This window comes from Peromyscus leucopus, chromosome 20, assembly GCF_004664715.2.
Source record: "Peromyscus leucopus breed LL Stock chromosome 20, UCI_PerLeu_2.1, whole genome shotgun sequence".
Classification (NCBI taxonomy): domain Eukaryota; kingdom Metazoa; phylum Chordata; class Mammalia; order Rodentia; family Cricetidae; genus Peromyscus; species Peromyscus leucopus.
In genome coordinates, this window is record NC_051080.1 from 354,576 (window position 1) to 370,633 (window position 16,058).

At 50.4% G+C, this 16,058-nt stretch overlaps 1 protein-coding gene across 2 annotated transcripts in view; it reads right to left on the reverse strand.

The window, feature by feature from the left end:
* Positions 1 to 15,732, reverse strand: part of Pde1b (phosphodiesterase 1B) — a 28,976-nt gene extending 13,244 nt beyond the window's left edge. The window contains exons 1-2 of one of the 2 annotated variants that reach the window (XM_028874396.2): positions 15,581 to 15,732; positions 15,370 to 15,492 (exon numbers count right to left, since the gene is read on the reverse strand). In XM_028874396.2, coding sequence (XP_028730229.1) covers positions 15,370 to 15,479 — 110 coding nt within the window. In that variant the 5' untranslated portion in view covers positions 15,480 to 15,492; positions 15,581 to 15,732. Of the gene's footprint in view, positions 1 to 3,689; positions 4,040 to 15,369; positions 15,493 to 15,580 lie in introns of those variants that run through there. The other variant, XM_028874397.2, reaches the window with a different exon arrangement.
* Between the last annotated feature and the right edge of the window lie 326 nt (positions 15,733 to 16,058).

The window sequence follows — 16,058 nt, forward strand, 5'->3', positions numbered from 1 at the left end:
GTTCTGAGGACTGAACTCAGGGTCATCAGGCTCACTCCAAAGCTCTTTACTTCCTGACTCACCTCCCTGGCCCAGAGCCGCAGGTTTTTAATGAATACCCTAAGTGATTCTTAAGCACTCGACTTTTTACTCTAGAGCCTCAATTTCTTCAGCTGAGAAGTGGTAAAGCAGTCACACAATGATATTAAGAGAACTAAAGGAAATAAATGTGCAACAAGCCTGGCACGGGCTAGAGATCCCCATAAATATAACCTGGACAGGAATCAACTGACGTTTCACTGGCTCCCACTCTGCCCCAACAACAGTCCTTCAAACCCAGCAAGCACCTTCCTGTTCAGTCTCAGTCTAGGAGAAGAAATACAGTTTACATGCAGGAGATGACAGAAAACGTTAGTGACTAGCGTCTCTCCTATACAGTTTAAAACCTCATTTGATTCTTACAAGCATTTTAGGAAAGAAGGAAGTGTCTTTTGCCCAAGGTCAAAGGACTTGTCAGTCTCAGGTTGGCAAAGTCCACAACTCACACTAAAGTGAAGGAGACCTACCTATGTCCCTACACTTGGATGGTATGACGACAGCACAAGTCTGACAGTGTAATTAGCTTGTTGAGAGACATAGGGCATTGCACCAGAGCCTCAGCCATGTCCACCTCAGCCATGTTCTGTTATCTGGACCTGTCAGTGAATTCACAGGACATGGCAATTGTCAGTGTGACACAAACAGTGCCTGATTTACCTTGGTCTCCATACTCAGAGCACACCGTATGTGCTCAATAAAAGTTCATCAACTAAGCTGGGCAGTGGTGGCACATGCCATTAATCCCAGCACTCAAGAGGCAGACTGATCTCTAAGTTCAAGGAATGCCTGGTCTGCAGAGTGAGTTCCAAGACAGTCAGAGAAACCCAGTCTCAAGGGGGAAAAGAAAGGTCATCAACTAGAGGTGTAGGAAGACTAATCAAATGGAAGGCCACCTGCCAGAACTTACAAAAGGACACTTCCCAGACAGGCTTCTGAAAGATTACTGGTGAGCCCTGGGACAGGAGTGAAGCTATAGGTTGATTTTGAACCATTTACGTTCCCCTTCTCTGGCTGCTAGATTTCAACCAGGAACACACAAAGAGCTTCTGTAGGAGTCTGAACAAAACATGATCGAGGCACCAGAAAGAGGCGTGGGGGCGGGGGGAGATTAACGAGTAAATTTGACAAATAAGGAATCCAAGAAGAGGAGCTGGACTCAGGCAGCTGAGAGGATCCAGGTGCTGAACTGTATCCTCCTAAAGTCAAATACACATGTGGGTACACGTGTGCGCACACACACCATATGCTAGACAACAAGGCCTCCTTTATCTCAAAGTCCTTCAGAGGAAAGACCCCCATCCCTCACTAGCTGCAGAAAGTCCTTTTCTCCACCCACATCACTTCTAGTCCAGCCCTGTTTTAGACCTCAGAGAACCTGGACCCTCCCTGGAAAACAAGACAAGTCTCCAGGAAGACTGAAGTTTCCCAGAATTCCTTACACCCCATCCATACCCACTTCACCATCACATTTCCTCCTTCACTTTCAGTGCCCTCTGATCTTGACCCTTGGCAGGCCCCGGTCTCCCCTGGCTCTAGTTGGAATAGAAGACTCTGGCAACAATAATCCTAACACACAGAAGACCCCAATCCATTTCTATGGATCACAATGTGACAGGCAATCTGAGTATTTCCAAAGTTGCCTGCCACTATTCCAGTACCAAGACTGCCACAAAGATCTTTGTAGGTAGGGGGCTTAGAAAAAGACTCTTCAACCCAGGGGGCTGAGAGAAGAAGACAAAGAAAGGGCTAGGAAAGAGCTCAGTGGCAAAGCTCTTACATATCATGTACAAGGACCTGTGCCCCCTCCAGCACTAGGGAAGAGAGGGGAGGGAGGAAGAAAAGAAAAGAAAAGAAAAGAAAAGAAGGGAAGGAAGGAAGGAAGGAAGGAAAGAGAGAGAGAGAGAGAGAGAGAGAGAGAGAGAGAGAGAGAGAGAGAAAGAAAGAAAGGAAGGAAGGACCTGGTATGGTAGCTCATACCTGTGATCTCAGCACTTAGGAAGCAGAAACAGGAAGAATGTCATGAGTTCAAGGCCAGTCTGGGCTACAGAGTAAGGGAAGAGAGAGATGGGGGCTGTAGGGGATGCAAGCATGTGAGGTCTTAAGGATACCAGGGATCAGGAAAGGGAGAGAGAGGAAAAACCTGTGAAGACACCTGTCATAGTCAAGTAGAAGTGATAAACAGCAAAAAGAAATGGAAATAGAAGAGTTCACAAGCAACCACCCCTCTCCTGCCCTCAGTTTTTCTGCCTCCCCTCTCCCCTGGTCTCCCCTCTCCCCTGGCCTATCCTCTCTTCCTGGCCTCCCCCCTCCCCTGGTCTCCCCTCTCTTCCTGGCCTCCCCTCTCCCCTGGCCTCCCCTCTCTTCCTGGCCTCTCCCCTCTCTTCCTGGCCTCCCCTCTCTTCCTGGCCTCCCCCTCTCCTCTGGCCTCCCCTCTCCCCTGGCCTCCCCCCTCTCCCCTGGCCTCCCCTCTCCCCTGGCCTCCCCTCTCCCCTGGCCTCTCCTCTCTTCCTGGCCTCTCCTCTCTTCCTGGCCTCCCTCTCCCCTGGCCTCCCCTCTCTTCCTGGCCTCCCTTCTCTTCCTGGCCTCCCCTCTCTTCCTGGTCTCCCCTCTCTTCCTGGCCTCCCCTCTCCCTGGCTTCCTCTCTCTTCCTGGCCTCTCCCCTCTCTTCCTGGCCTCCCCCCTCTCCCCTGGCCTCCCCCCTCTCCCCTGGCCTCCCCCCTCTCCCCTGGCCTCCCCCTCTCCTCTGGCCTCCCCTCTCCTCTGGCCTCCCCTCTCCCCTGGCCTCCACCCTCCCCTGGTCTCCCCTCTCCCCTGGCCTCCCCCCTCTCCCCTGGCCTCCCCCCTCTCCCCTGGCCTCCCCTCTCCTCTGGCCTCCCCTCTCCTCTGGCCTCCCCTCTCCTCTGGCCTCTTCTCTCTTCCTGGCCTCCCCTCTCCCCTGGTCTCCCCTCTCCTCTGGCCTCCCCTCTCCCCTGGCCTCCCCTCTCCCCTGGTCTCTCCTCTCCCCTGGCCTCCCCTCTCCCCTGGCCTCTCCTCTCTTCCTGGCCTCCCCTCTCCTCTGGCCTCCCCTCTCCTCTGGCCTCCCCTCTCTTCCTGACCTCTCCTCTCTTCCTGGCCTCCCCTCTCCCCTGGCCTCCCCTCTCTTCCTGGCCTCCCCTCTCCCCTGGCCTCCCCTCTCTTCCTGGCCTCCCCTCTCCCCTGGCCTCCCCCCCTCCCCTGGTCTCCCCTCTCCCCTGGCCTCCCCTCTCCTCTGGTCTCCCTCTCTTCCTGGCCTCTCCTCTCTTCCTGGCCTCCCCTCTCCTCTGGTCTCCCCTCTCTCCTGGCCTCTCCTCTCTCCTGGTTTCCCCTCTCTTCCTGGCCTCCCCTCTCTCCTGGCCTCTCCTCTCCCCTGGCCTCCTCTCTCTCCTGGCCTCTCCTCTCTCCTGGCCTCCCCTCACTTCCTGGCCTCCCCTCTCTCCTGCCCCCCTCCTCTGACCTCCCCTCTCCATCTTGGTCCTGCTCCTCCCGCTGCCCTTCCTCCTGGCCTCTCCTCTTTCTCTACCTGCCTCCCATCTCCTGTCTTCCACTCCACTCTGTTTCTGCCTCCTTTCTCCTCCCCTCTCCCTGGCACTTACCTAAGAATGGGCCCCTGGAGATGACTCCTCTGGACAGGAACAGGGTTTGCCATGGAAATCAAAGTTCTCTACTCAAAATATCAAAAAGCCGACCCCAGGGCCCAAGGGCCCCTACTGGGGAACAACTCCTTCTTGAACCCCCTAACTTCCTCTTCCAGGTTCCAGCAGAACTGAGCAAGTGACCAGAGAGCACTTTTTGGACAGGGAACTGGAAGGGCCTGGCTAGAGAGATGATGAGGCAGAGACCTAGCCCACAGGAACTGGGTGAGAGGCCGCGGGAAAAGTTTCACATCTGAATCAGACTGAAAACAAGAATCTGCTGTCAGAAGAGTCCCAGAAAGGCCAGAAATAGCACAGGCCAGCCCCTTGCTCTGAGGAGGTGGGGCTCCTCTTTGGGAAATAGGGATTAGCAGGCAGTGTCCGGAGGCAGGGACGGGAACCATCCTGAATCTGTCACGGAGAAGTCTATGGTAGGAGTGGAAGAGGCCCAGCCAGAGCCCAGAGGGGCTAAGCAGATCCATCTCCTGCAAATCTGGGCTTCTCCTAGCCTTGGCCCACCTGAGAGAATTCACAAGGCAGGAGAATGAGCTCCCCAGAGAGTGAGTAGCAGCTGGGAAGGGGCTTGCAGAAACTAGAGAAGCTCACAAGCAGGGAAGTGCTCCCCACTCCACAGTGAATGAAAAGTTTGGGGAACTTGTTCAAAGAAAGAGAATGTAGGGTGATGGGCGGAGCCTGGCAGAAAACAACAACCAGAAATAAACAAAGAACAAACAGACAAACAAAAACCGATGCTAGCCAGATTACTCCTGATTTACATGCAGAGACTGGGGGTACCGTGAATAAACCAGAGTGAGGACAACACAGCTCAGAAGAAGAGGAGTGACGACAGAGCACAGGAGGGCCAAAATGGGGCTCCCGGAGAGCTTAAGGACCAAGACTGCTCTTCCATCTCCGTGACTTCGCCCTCCAGGAAAAAAGCCTAGCCTCTGCAACCCAAGTGTACTGCGCACACAGCCCCAGCAGCTTCCCGATTGGCTACAAGATGACATCACCAATACAAGTGCATTGGGGCCACGATTGGTCTACTGGGGCTAAGGCGGGGCTTAGGAGGAGTTGGGAGTGTTAAAGCCAAAAGTATGCTCAAATCTAGGGTCCCGCATTAGGCGTGGATTGGGGGAAAGGGCTCGCAGGGATGAGCATGGCCAAAAAAAGGGAAAAAGAAAGAAGCAAACCCAGAGCTCTGGTTTTATGACGGGAAGTCTTTTCCCTCCTTCCCTACCGCTCAGAAGCCGAGAAATTAAAATACCGGTACTGTGCCAAGACCTTAAAGGAGTATAAACAAATGAAGTTTAGGGACCTGCTGTTTCTCAGCGGCGGAGCTCTCTGACAAGTGGAAGTGGGCTTCGACTGCAGATGAGTGGTAGAGGATAAAGACCCACGGGTTGCTCTCTAGAGGACTGGTAGCCAAGAGGGGTTGCTGTGAGGCAGGGGGACCACTCTCTGTGCCCCGCTGCCTTCACCCTCCCTTCCATGGCCACCAGATGCTTAGCACTTTCAGAAAGAAAGTGCTAGACCCAGCATCACGGTCTCCGGCCAAGCTTTGGCTTGTTTTGCTCCTGCTGACTTGGGGGGGGGGGGGCAGATGACAGCCAGCTGCATTCAGCCCCAAACAGCAGCATCCTCCAAGCTGTGCCAGCTTCCCATCCTGCCCTGCTCTGCTAATCTCAACTCTCCCACTGAGAGGTAAACATTAATTTAAACTGGAGAGGATATCTTGTCATCCTACTCTCTTGCCCGCAGCACCAAAGGTAGCACACAAATGGCTGCTCACCCCATACCATGTGCTGTGTCACCTAGTCCAGCCTGTGATTATAAATAGACGCTAGTAAAGAGAGATTTAGGGGCAACCATCGTCCCTTTCCTGGGAACTCATCCAGACCTTGTACTCTACCTCTGACAGAGCTAAGTCACCTGGCTAGGAGGAAGGACAGAGATGCGTAGACCCCACAAGAAGTCCAGTATCAAATTTCTCTTCAGCCCTTAAATATCATAATTTATTTTTATGTTAATAAATTGTGTCATTTTATGTTATTATGCTAACATAAAAAGTTAGAGGTTTTATTATGGCACTTCCATATTTATGTGTCATTTTTGCTTGTTTGGGATTTTTGCTGTTGTGGTTTTTGTTGCTGTTCGAGTTTTTTTTTTTAGACTTTATTGTCGTTTTGTTTGTTTTTTTGTTTGTTTGAGACAGGGTCTTTCTCCATAGCCCTAGAACTCATGATGTAGGCCTGGCTGGCCTTGAACTCACAAAGACCACCTTCCTTTGCCATCCAAGTGCTGGAATTAAAGGTGTGTGCCTCCACACCTGGCTTTATGCTTTGTTCTTATTCACCCCTCTCCTCCACTGCCCTCTCCCATCCTCCATGACCCCTTTTTGCTGGGTCCTCTCCCCTCCAAATCATCTCCCCACTTGCTTTCCTGTCACATTTATTCCCTTGCTCACTCTTCCCCTCCCCTCTTCTAAGGTCTCTTCCTCCCCTGTTACAATGACCATTTCTACTTTCATTAACCCTTAAAATTAGAGGTAGAAAAAGCCCAAGCACAGGCTTGGCCTCCCTGTCCTCCCACACTCAACTTTCTCCACCTGTACCAAGGGCTAATCATTGGCACAGGAGACAAATGTTGCGTCTGGTCAGATAAAATGAGAGTGGGAACAGGAGTAGTGCTGTGGAAGCGATTATCCAGCTGTTCTCAGGGATCCAAAATCTCAGAAACTTGGGGAGAAGGGAGAAAATCAGCTAAGTCCCATTTTAAAATGACATAAGTAAAAATCAGGAGAGTTTGTCTTCATTTTCTCACTGTGTAGGACCATGGGCAGATCTCTCTGAGTTCTAGTTTCCATGTTTAAATCTGGCAAATACCACATGCTTCCCAGAAGTCTAGTGAGGACCTGATGAGATAGTTATGAGAGCACTTTGGGAACTATACAGTGGTACATCCATGCAGGAGATTATTGCTTTAGTCCAATCCTTTAGTTAGTTTTGCAAATATTCATTGAGAGGTTTCCATAAACAAAGTCCCAGATGCCCACTAGTACCCAGGACCCAATTTTCTCATGCAGTCTTCTATGTGCGGAAAATCTCTAGTCTCTCCTCGTGTCTAGGGCTTCTTCTCTCTTTTCTGTAGTCCACAGGAGCTGGAAGGCAGCAGAAGCAGAGGCAGGGACTGTGCAGAGCATGGAGCTGCAGCACCCAAGAGCAGCCAGAACTTTGCCCCACACTCCCCTCAATCCCTGCTTCCCATTGCTATCTGAGCAGCTCTAGTTCTGGCAGCTGGCGGGGTAGAGTGGCGGGGGTGGCTCTAGAGATAAAAATAGCCCCCAAGTGGCAGAAGTGGGGTGCCATTCTGGAAGATGACAGAACTCAGGTTGATATAGTAGCCATGGTATCCACAGGAAATCTCTAGGCACTGGACAGGGAGGGGTTCGAGGAAAGGGCAGAGGTACTGTCAGCACTTTCCCATCCTGATGGGTGGTGCTGTTAATGAGGTAGATAGAAGCCCAAAAGATCAAAAAGAAATTAAATAGAAGTGTAGAAGGTCCTGGAAGGCAAAGAGGGACAGAAAGAAATCTGGGAGGTGCTCCAGAAGATGGCTAGGACAAACACTGAGCCACAGAGTGAAGGAGTCTGCTTCTCCCTCGCTTGTGCATGAAAACAGCTCCCCAGTCTCCTAACTAGAAGTCATTCCTAACGAGTGTGCCTAGCAACAGTCCAGCACAGCTCAGACTGTGCCATGGAAAGATACAATTTAAGCAGCTTAAGCCTTATATCAGACTAATAAGAACTCAGGTGTCCCAATGCCCGGCCCAATACAGCACACAAATGTATCACCTCTCCCTTAGATTTCAGCCCTTGAGAAAGGGAGTAATTGGGAGAGGTAGGCAATAACATAAGGTGAAGGCAGATGGGAGAGGAGGTGCCAGGACCCCATTCAAAAGAATGCTTCTCCAACTCACTTGTCCATTGATCCCTCTCCCTGCACTGTGGAGTTCTGCTTATTAGCCACCTCCACAAACCACCCCACTAGTCCAATAGACCACATCCCAGCAGATGTCTTGCTTCTAGGAGACTGACCAGATGCTTAAAGCAGTCTAAGATGAGTAAGAGCTGTCAGCTTGGCAAGAGACGACTGTAGGTGTGGGGCAGCATAAGGCTGGGTCAGCAGGATTACAGTCTAGTTGCAGTACAGACCCCATCCTACCAACTAGCTCTGGGCATTGGCTGCTTCCTCTGTAGCCCTGTGCAGCTCTTACATTCAGGGCCTGGCTTTGCAGGCACTAGGGAAGCAGGGTATCTGGGCCTTGATTCCCAGGTTCTAGAATTCTTCCTTTCTGATTAGCTCACTGCTTCCCCCAATCAGCATTTACCAGGTCTTAAAGGAAGGGGGTAGCTTCCTTTTTTATCAGACAAAGGTCACTCACTATCTAACCACTATGAATTTCCCAGGAAGTTCTCCTGCATATCTACCCTCAATCCATTCTGTAGCAATCAAAACAACAGCCAACTTTGTTGACATTTCAAAGGCAAGCAGAGGAGATGTGTTATGCATCTTCCAGGTTGGAATTCCTAAAGCTCTGGCTTGGTGCAGAGATGCTCCAGGCTATGAAACTTGGCAAGTGTGCTCACTCATCCCAGGCTCAAGGGAGTTTCCAAACAAGGTGGACCTAGAGGACAGAACTAGGGAGAAGGTGCCAGGCTAGATGTTGGATGACTGATAAACAAGGGAGCAGGAAGCTAAGAATGTGGAAGGAAAAGGGAAACTTCTGAGGCCCAGGATCCCGTCAGTCAAAGGTTCCCCAGGCACCTGACCCAAAAGCCCCACTCCTTTCCCAGCCTAAACGATGCCAATACCAGCTGGCAGCCTCAGCCCACTGCAGCCACCTTAATTATTTGTAAATCTGACTTCTCATTGCAGCTGTACAATCAACTGACCTGAGAGCCCAGCTCAGCCAAGAATAACCTTAAAATATTCCTGACCCTTCTCTCAGCCCTATCCCCAGGCCTCCCTGGATACAGCTTGGCCTTCCTCTCTGCCAAACCCCATTACAGCAGAATCCTAACCTGATGTTTTCTTCCGAACCAAGAATAAGAACGGTAGATAGAACAGGAGCCGGGGGGGGGGGGGGGGGTAGTGTGTGTGTGTGTGTGTGTGTGTGTGTGTGTGAGAGAGAGAGAGAGAGAGAGAGAGAGAGAGAGAGAGAGAGAGAGAGAGAGAGAGAGAGAGAGACTAACAACACCACTTGGAGAGCCCTGCATTGAATGCTTAGCAACAACTTTTCTCTGACCCCTGCACAGGAACCCCTCTCCCTGTCCATCCCATCTCAGCCCCTCCCAGAACTCCCTCCCAGCTCTCTTGGACCAGCTATCATCCCCCTTAGGGGACAATCTCTGGATCTAACTACTTCTCGCCTCCCCAGTGTCTCACCTCCACCCCACCTGCTGCCCTCGTTTTAGGCCTCTTTCTCTGCAGCTGTCCTGGAGAGAGTTGGAAAATAGCTACTCAACTTCCATACCTGAGAAAACCAGCCCCTTGAGATTCAAAGTCAATTACTTGGCTTCTTCCCTGGAGGAACTGAGAGGATGAGGTTGCTGATCAGGCAGAAGAGAGGTCCTGCAGGAAGTGGGAGTTGGGGCTCTGAAGAAGGCCCCAAAGGGTGTCTTTCAGTCAACTCACCCCACTGTCACCACAGCAACACCTACATGATGGGATCCTCCCCACAGATTCTCTGGCTCCCAGCCAGAAATGAGGAGGAGGAGGAGGCTGAAGACAAGAGGGGATAAGTGAAGGCAACAGGGGCCAAGAGGGCAAAGTAGGACACAGAAAAGGAGGAAAATGAGTCTAGGAAAGAAAGGAAACCCAAGAAAGATGGGGGCAGAGGAGAGAAAGAGAAGAGAGTAAGAAGAGTCAAAGGGGAGGAAGGGAGAGCAGAGGCCTTAGAGATTCCTCAACCATTCTTTTGCAGACTCAAAGACAAGTGAGACCCTTGTAAGGGTTTAGTGGTGGCTAGCTGGCTAGTTGGTCTTTCAATTTTAGAAACAGCGTCTCATGTAGCCCAAGTTGGCCTTAAACTCCCCCGAATGCTTAGATAATGGGTATGCACTGCCACACCTGGTCTCAAGGTTTTCTTTTCCTCCGTTCTAGTCTGTGAGGGAATGAGAGGGGAACGGTCTAGAGAGGTCCAGGCTTTTCTCTGAATCCCACCTGGCTTTCCAGGCCTATTGCCTTTCACCTTCCTCTGGGCAAAAAATGTCAAGTAAAACCTCACATGTAGCCACTCTGTCTTCCCAACCTGCCTCCTGGGGCTCTGAGCAAGCATAATAGTATCTGGGTTCTACAGGACTTGCAGAGAACTTCTAAAATAAGAAGTAGAAGAAACGCAAAGTTAAAGTAGAAATAGGAAACATATGATAGAAGAGGGGGCTATTACAACCAGAAGGAGAGGTTCCCTAAGCCATAGCTGGCAGTGAAGGAAGAAGAGCTGACCCAGAGGGAGAAAGATCCCCTCACTCGGTGTTCTCTCTTCTCCACAGTTCCAGGTAGCTGAGGGATATGATCTGCCTGACAATATTATCCCAGGCCAATAATTTATGATAAATGCAGAAGGGGGTTCCCCAACACACACAGGACCCCACCAAGAAGGAGGGCTGCTTCTCACACTGACCATTGCTCAGAACTACAATTGTTCCATTTTTGTCCAGTTCAGCCATTGGGACAAGATAACAAAGACTTCAGCTCTCCTTTTACAGTAACCCACATCTTTCACAATTTAGCTCATTTCCAGCCCCACTGAGGTCAGAAACATGTCCTCACGACTCCCATGTAATCAGCAAAACTCGTTTAAATCATGCCCCAAATATTGAGGTCCAGTTTACTTGATATTGATGTATTCCTGCCTCCCAAATCTTCATCTTTTTCTCTCATCCAGTCATTAGTCTTCCATTAATTCCTTCACAAAGCAAGTTCCGCCATGCTGAAAGATCTCCAGACTCTATCATTTAAAGCCCCTTCCATATGGACAATACCAAAGAACAGAGACTCTGGGAAACCATAAGAGTTCAAGATCACATGGCACAGAAATGTCAGAGTGGGAATTTGAGCCCAAACTTACCTCCTGATATTCTCTCTGACCTTCCATTATCAGCCTTTATGACTCCTCCAGTACCTGTTCTGACCAGATGTATGGGAAGTTCTTTCTTTTATCTGAATTTGAGTTGCCTTGTATCTGGGTCTCTCCTCAGCTTACTGCAAGAATTCCCCTCCCTCTACATCCCAGATGCCACTCAGTCCTCATTCACACAGTGCTGTGATGGAAAGAGAGATGATGGAAAAGGCAGTATAAAAACCAAGGAGACATTCCCTGGACCATAGCGAGAAATGAAAGAGACAGGGCTGGTTCAGGGAAGACAGCAAAAAAGCCTCCCACTGAGGTCTGAGAGGCCTGGTGCTCCTGTTGCCAGAGGTGGAAGGAGCCACAGATCATCCTGCAATCTCCACAGCAGCTCCACAGCTATATGCACAGAAGGGGGAATGACAGCAGGATTCCAATGCTGATAAGAGTTACACAAGATTACTGGATGGAGCATATTCGACATGATAACCAATGGCAGGATCAATCAGTGAGACTCCGGGTCCAGTCCCTCAGATTCCTCCTGCTGCCCTCTGGATCTCCCCCAGGACTGAAGATCACACATACACCATATCTCATTACTAGCATGTTCATTCACATACACTTGTACATCATCTTATCCATGCCTAGAAACATGAGGCATTCGGGTAGGAGCATACCTTCCCAGCATATTAACTGTCAAACACACCATTCATAACCATAAAAAAAGAGAGAGAGAGACACCATCATGGAGCTGTGCTTCTGTAATTCATCACCCTCTACCCAGATTTATAGATATACATATCTGGCACTCACAGTTTCAGTCTCTCATTGACACAAAACACAGCCTTTGTATCCTCTCTGTAGCTCACTCAGTTTCAGGTTCTATCCTGAGATTCAATAACTCAAAACATAGCAACCGTACCATCTCCCTTTCTTCTACCTCTGTTTCCTGCCCATGCCTCCCTCCTGTGTGGAGGTACACATACACCACAGAGTCGGAGAAAGAACTGGATTCCATGACTTCATACACACATAATACATTAATTTCTTTCTTCATTCCCTTATAATAGTATTTCTTGAGCGCCTGTGTTGTTCAAGGTACCACATGAGACTCTGATGAAACAAAGATAAGCAAATATCACCTCAAATAGGTCCTTGTTCTACACTCAGCTATTATGACCTTGAACCTCTGGAGTCCTGAAAATGAAGCAAGGGAGAGACAAGAAAAGAAGACTGTGCCTTTACTGTCCCACAGACAGGAGGAATTTCTATCTGTAAAATGTAAAATCCTGAGAGAAACTGGGGCAGAGATGGGAGTGAGGCTTGTATTGCCCTGGGAGATGGAACTCACATCTGTGTTTTCATGTGTGCATAACCCCCAAAGAAAGACTGGGCAAAAACCCAGAGTGGCAGGATTTTACCTCCTGTATAAGAGTAGCAAGATGGTGCGCCTCTCCACACCACTGACAGCTCCTTGAGGGCAGGAAGCATGTTCACTTCATCCAGTAGTGCATCTCCAACATCTAGCATGCTACCTTTCCCAAGCAAGGCACCCAGACTGTTCTTGAATGAAAAAATAAACGAGCCAAGGCAGCTCAATCAATCATCAATCATGGTTTGTCTTATTCAAAAAAGACTCTGAAAACTACTTCTACATCTAGACTCTCTCCCCCACAGTCCCCAATTCCCTCTGGTCTTAAAAGGGGACAGCCAAGTCACATCGCTCATCTTCAGCTGGAGATGCTGAAATCAACATGACCAGCCCCTCATTTCCAGGCTGCCTTCCTCAGCCTCTTTATTTATGAATCTCCTGAGTTAGAAAAGTTTCCCTGCTAGCCAGAAGTAAAATCCCACTGTTAGAGACTTCCCCAATTCATACAGCCTCAGAGTCTCAGCTGACCCTTGACAGAGTCCTAGTGTGGGAAATGGGATTCCTGAATGTTCTTTCCAATAAGAAACTGCCCTGCATGATTCGATTTGTGGAGGCTTTGTATCCATAGGCAAAAGCACCCTAAGAGACTGGATGTCCTAGATTAGAACTTTAAAGGGAGGGGGAGTAGGATTGTTGGGTTTGGGAACCAGATACATAAATAGACAGATAGATAGAAATCCCATCTGTCTTCATTTCCACTTAGTGCCTAGTCCTGAGACAGTCATGTCTACCTCCCTGTTTCCAGACCAAATGACCTCTTTTACCCTCACCCCTGAGAAGGAGGGAGGGCCCTGTTTCCATTTCAGGGAATTCCTCCTTTCTCGCTTCTTTAGAAACAATGACTAGATGGCTGGGAAACGCCTACCTAGGAAGGAAGGAAGGAAGGAAGGAAGGAAGGAAGGAAGGAAGGAAGGAAGGAAGGAAGGAAGGAAGGAAGGAAGGAAGGAAGGAAGGAAGGAGGGAGAGAGGGAAGGAAGGAATGAAGAAAGGAAGGAGCCTGAAATCCTGTTGGTTTTTGTTTTTGTTTTTGTTTCCTTCTTCTGGTTTTCAAAGCCTCCTTAATATTCAGACAAAGACAAATCTGGGCTCTACCTTTAAATCTTTCTCTACCTTGAGAAAAACAAAACTGAGAATCCACTCCTGGGGATGAATCAGCTAGCTAGCATTCCTTAGGACCAACTTGCTGAAGTGACATAGACCAAATTAATCAATGAGGTCACTGATTCTTGCCCACCATGTAAGGCCATCTCAACTAAATCACTGTGGAAACAGGCTACCTCTACAGTTTTCTCTCCAGAGTTCAGTACCATCTTCTGGGGTCCTCTTTTCTCACATTAAAGAGGAAAACAGCTTTTCATTTTCAGGAAAGATTTTTGCTTGGATAGAAAAATGTGGAAGGTGATGAAAACGGCAAATCCATTCTACCACAGGGTCCTGCTACCTGGAACGAGGGTCAAGTCTGATCAGCCATTAGTGCCATCCTGAGACACTGGAATTCTGTCTGTGGCCCCTGATGCCTTATCCTTCCTCTCAGCCACTTCCTCACCGGCCACTCTCCTCAGCTTAGTTACCATTGGCAGAGCATCATTTTCTATCTATCAAGACCCACCCAACAAAAATCTATTCAATTCAGTTTTCTATTTCTTTATCCTAGAACTCATTCCAAGGCTGCGCTTCATAGAATCCAGCAAATTGCACTGGCCAGAGGCAGCGAAGGCGGGGGATGAAAGAGCACATTTGGATTCCAAGCCTTGTTGCCCACTGTGCCTCATTCTCCCTAAGGCCTCTGTAAGCAGCAAGCACATAAATCAGACTCACCTAAAAATCTAAGCTGTCAACTCATCACCACTGGTGAAATATTTAAAGAACAAAACATACATGGGCATCTGTCCACCTCCTACCTTTATTCCCTCCCTTTATCAGAACCAAGGAAGAAAAGACTCAATGCTTGCTGCTGAGGGAACTGAAGAAGAATGGGGTTCAGGGATGGTTATCATTTTGTTTCCTATCGATCACCTCTTTCCTAGGGCTGCAGAGAATCTCTTAGAGATTCTCTTATTTTCTGACTAAGAATCAACAGACTGCAGAGATTATTCAATGGCACCTGCCTGGGAGATGAACACTGTGAATGACTTGTCTCTGACCCAATCCTGTTCTGCTTTGAGGAGCAAGATAAAAACTTCTTTTTCTTGCTCAGAATGGTGCATGGAACGCCTGAGCCCTTCCTCTCCTTTATTCTTCTTCATTAACTCTAGTCCCACAATAAGGAATGATGCCTACATGTGCTTGGAGATCCTGTATAAACAAAAAGGCTTTGATTAAGCCAACTATGCTGTTCCTGTCAATCAATCTTCTTCTCCACCACCACCACCACCACCACCCTTCTAGCTCACAGGTGAGGGTTCCAGTCACTTCTCCAGACTCCAGGTGGATCATTAATATGCAATTTCCAGACCCCAAAGCAGATGATTCTGTCAAGTACAGGGCACCCTCATCCTGCTCTCTGTAGGATGCAGGAGGCAGACCTACCAATCCCAGAGAAGATACATAGAACCCACAGGTTGGCACAAGTATTGCCCTGCACTAGATCCGCATTGGTATGCAAGCACTCTTCACACCTCTGACCCATGGACACTGGTGCACATGCATGCAATGTGTCCCATATCTGCACAACCTGCTCATGGATATGTGTGAGTCAGCCTGGCACCTCCTAAAAGCTGCCTGTCCGCAGCCCTGCCACACCACACATACTGTGTGCTGCCTTGCCTCTTCGAGCTGCTGCGTGTGACACCCTGTCACCCAAAGGGCCACAAACACAAGCACAAGCTTTGCAACTCCTAAACCCGCTCTAGCCAAAGAGCCTCCTCTGCAGATGCTTCACACATGTGGCCTGGACACGGGTGTCAGGGCCATGTTTCCTCGCACCTGCCAATATGTGTGCCCAGAGAATCTACCTGCTGGGTCCAGTTGCTCACCTCCCCCCTACACACACACACACACACACACACACACACACACACACACACTCACACAGAGCCCAGGCTCCCCCTCTCCACATTCCTTTGCCAGAAACTCACAGAGACCGTAGCTTAATCCACATCTTCTTGCTGGGGGCGGACTTCAGCTCCAGGGGTGATGGACAATCCGACTCCAGCATCTCTGGAGGACTGCGGGGGGACAGCTCCATGCTTAGCCACTGTCTAGGGAACAGAAGGAGGAGACAGCCCCTCTGCTCAGCTTTGACCCCTTGCCGAGAGACCCTCTCCCCTCATCTTAGACCCTTCCCACCTGCGGCTGGCGTGGACCAGCCAGGCCGGTGTCTCTGGACTCGGCCCAAGCTAACAAAGCTGCAGTTCCTGCGGCTGCTCCTCTCGTGCTGCCCGGCCAAGCTCTGGGCTCCCTCTTCCAGCCCTCCGCGCCGCCGCCACCGCCGCCGCCGCCGCCGCCGCTGCCGCTACCTCCGCCGCCGCCGCGCGCTGCCACAGCCGCCTCCTCGCCTCCCTCCTCCTCCGCGGGCCAGGGCCCCCTCCCTCCGCTCCCCTCCCTCTTCCTTGGTCCGCCCGCCCGCTGGTCTAGCGCGCGGCTCAGCCACTCCTCCCCCTCGCCTAGGAGCGCAGGGGAGCCGGGGGCGCACACACTCAGGAGCGCCCAAGGGCGAGCACGCGCACGGGCACCGGGCACGAGTGACTGCTGCGTGTGCCCTGAGCAGGGGGCGGGGGGTGGGGTGGGGGGAGTGCGTGTCGACAACGCGCACAGGCGGCCCGCA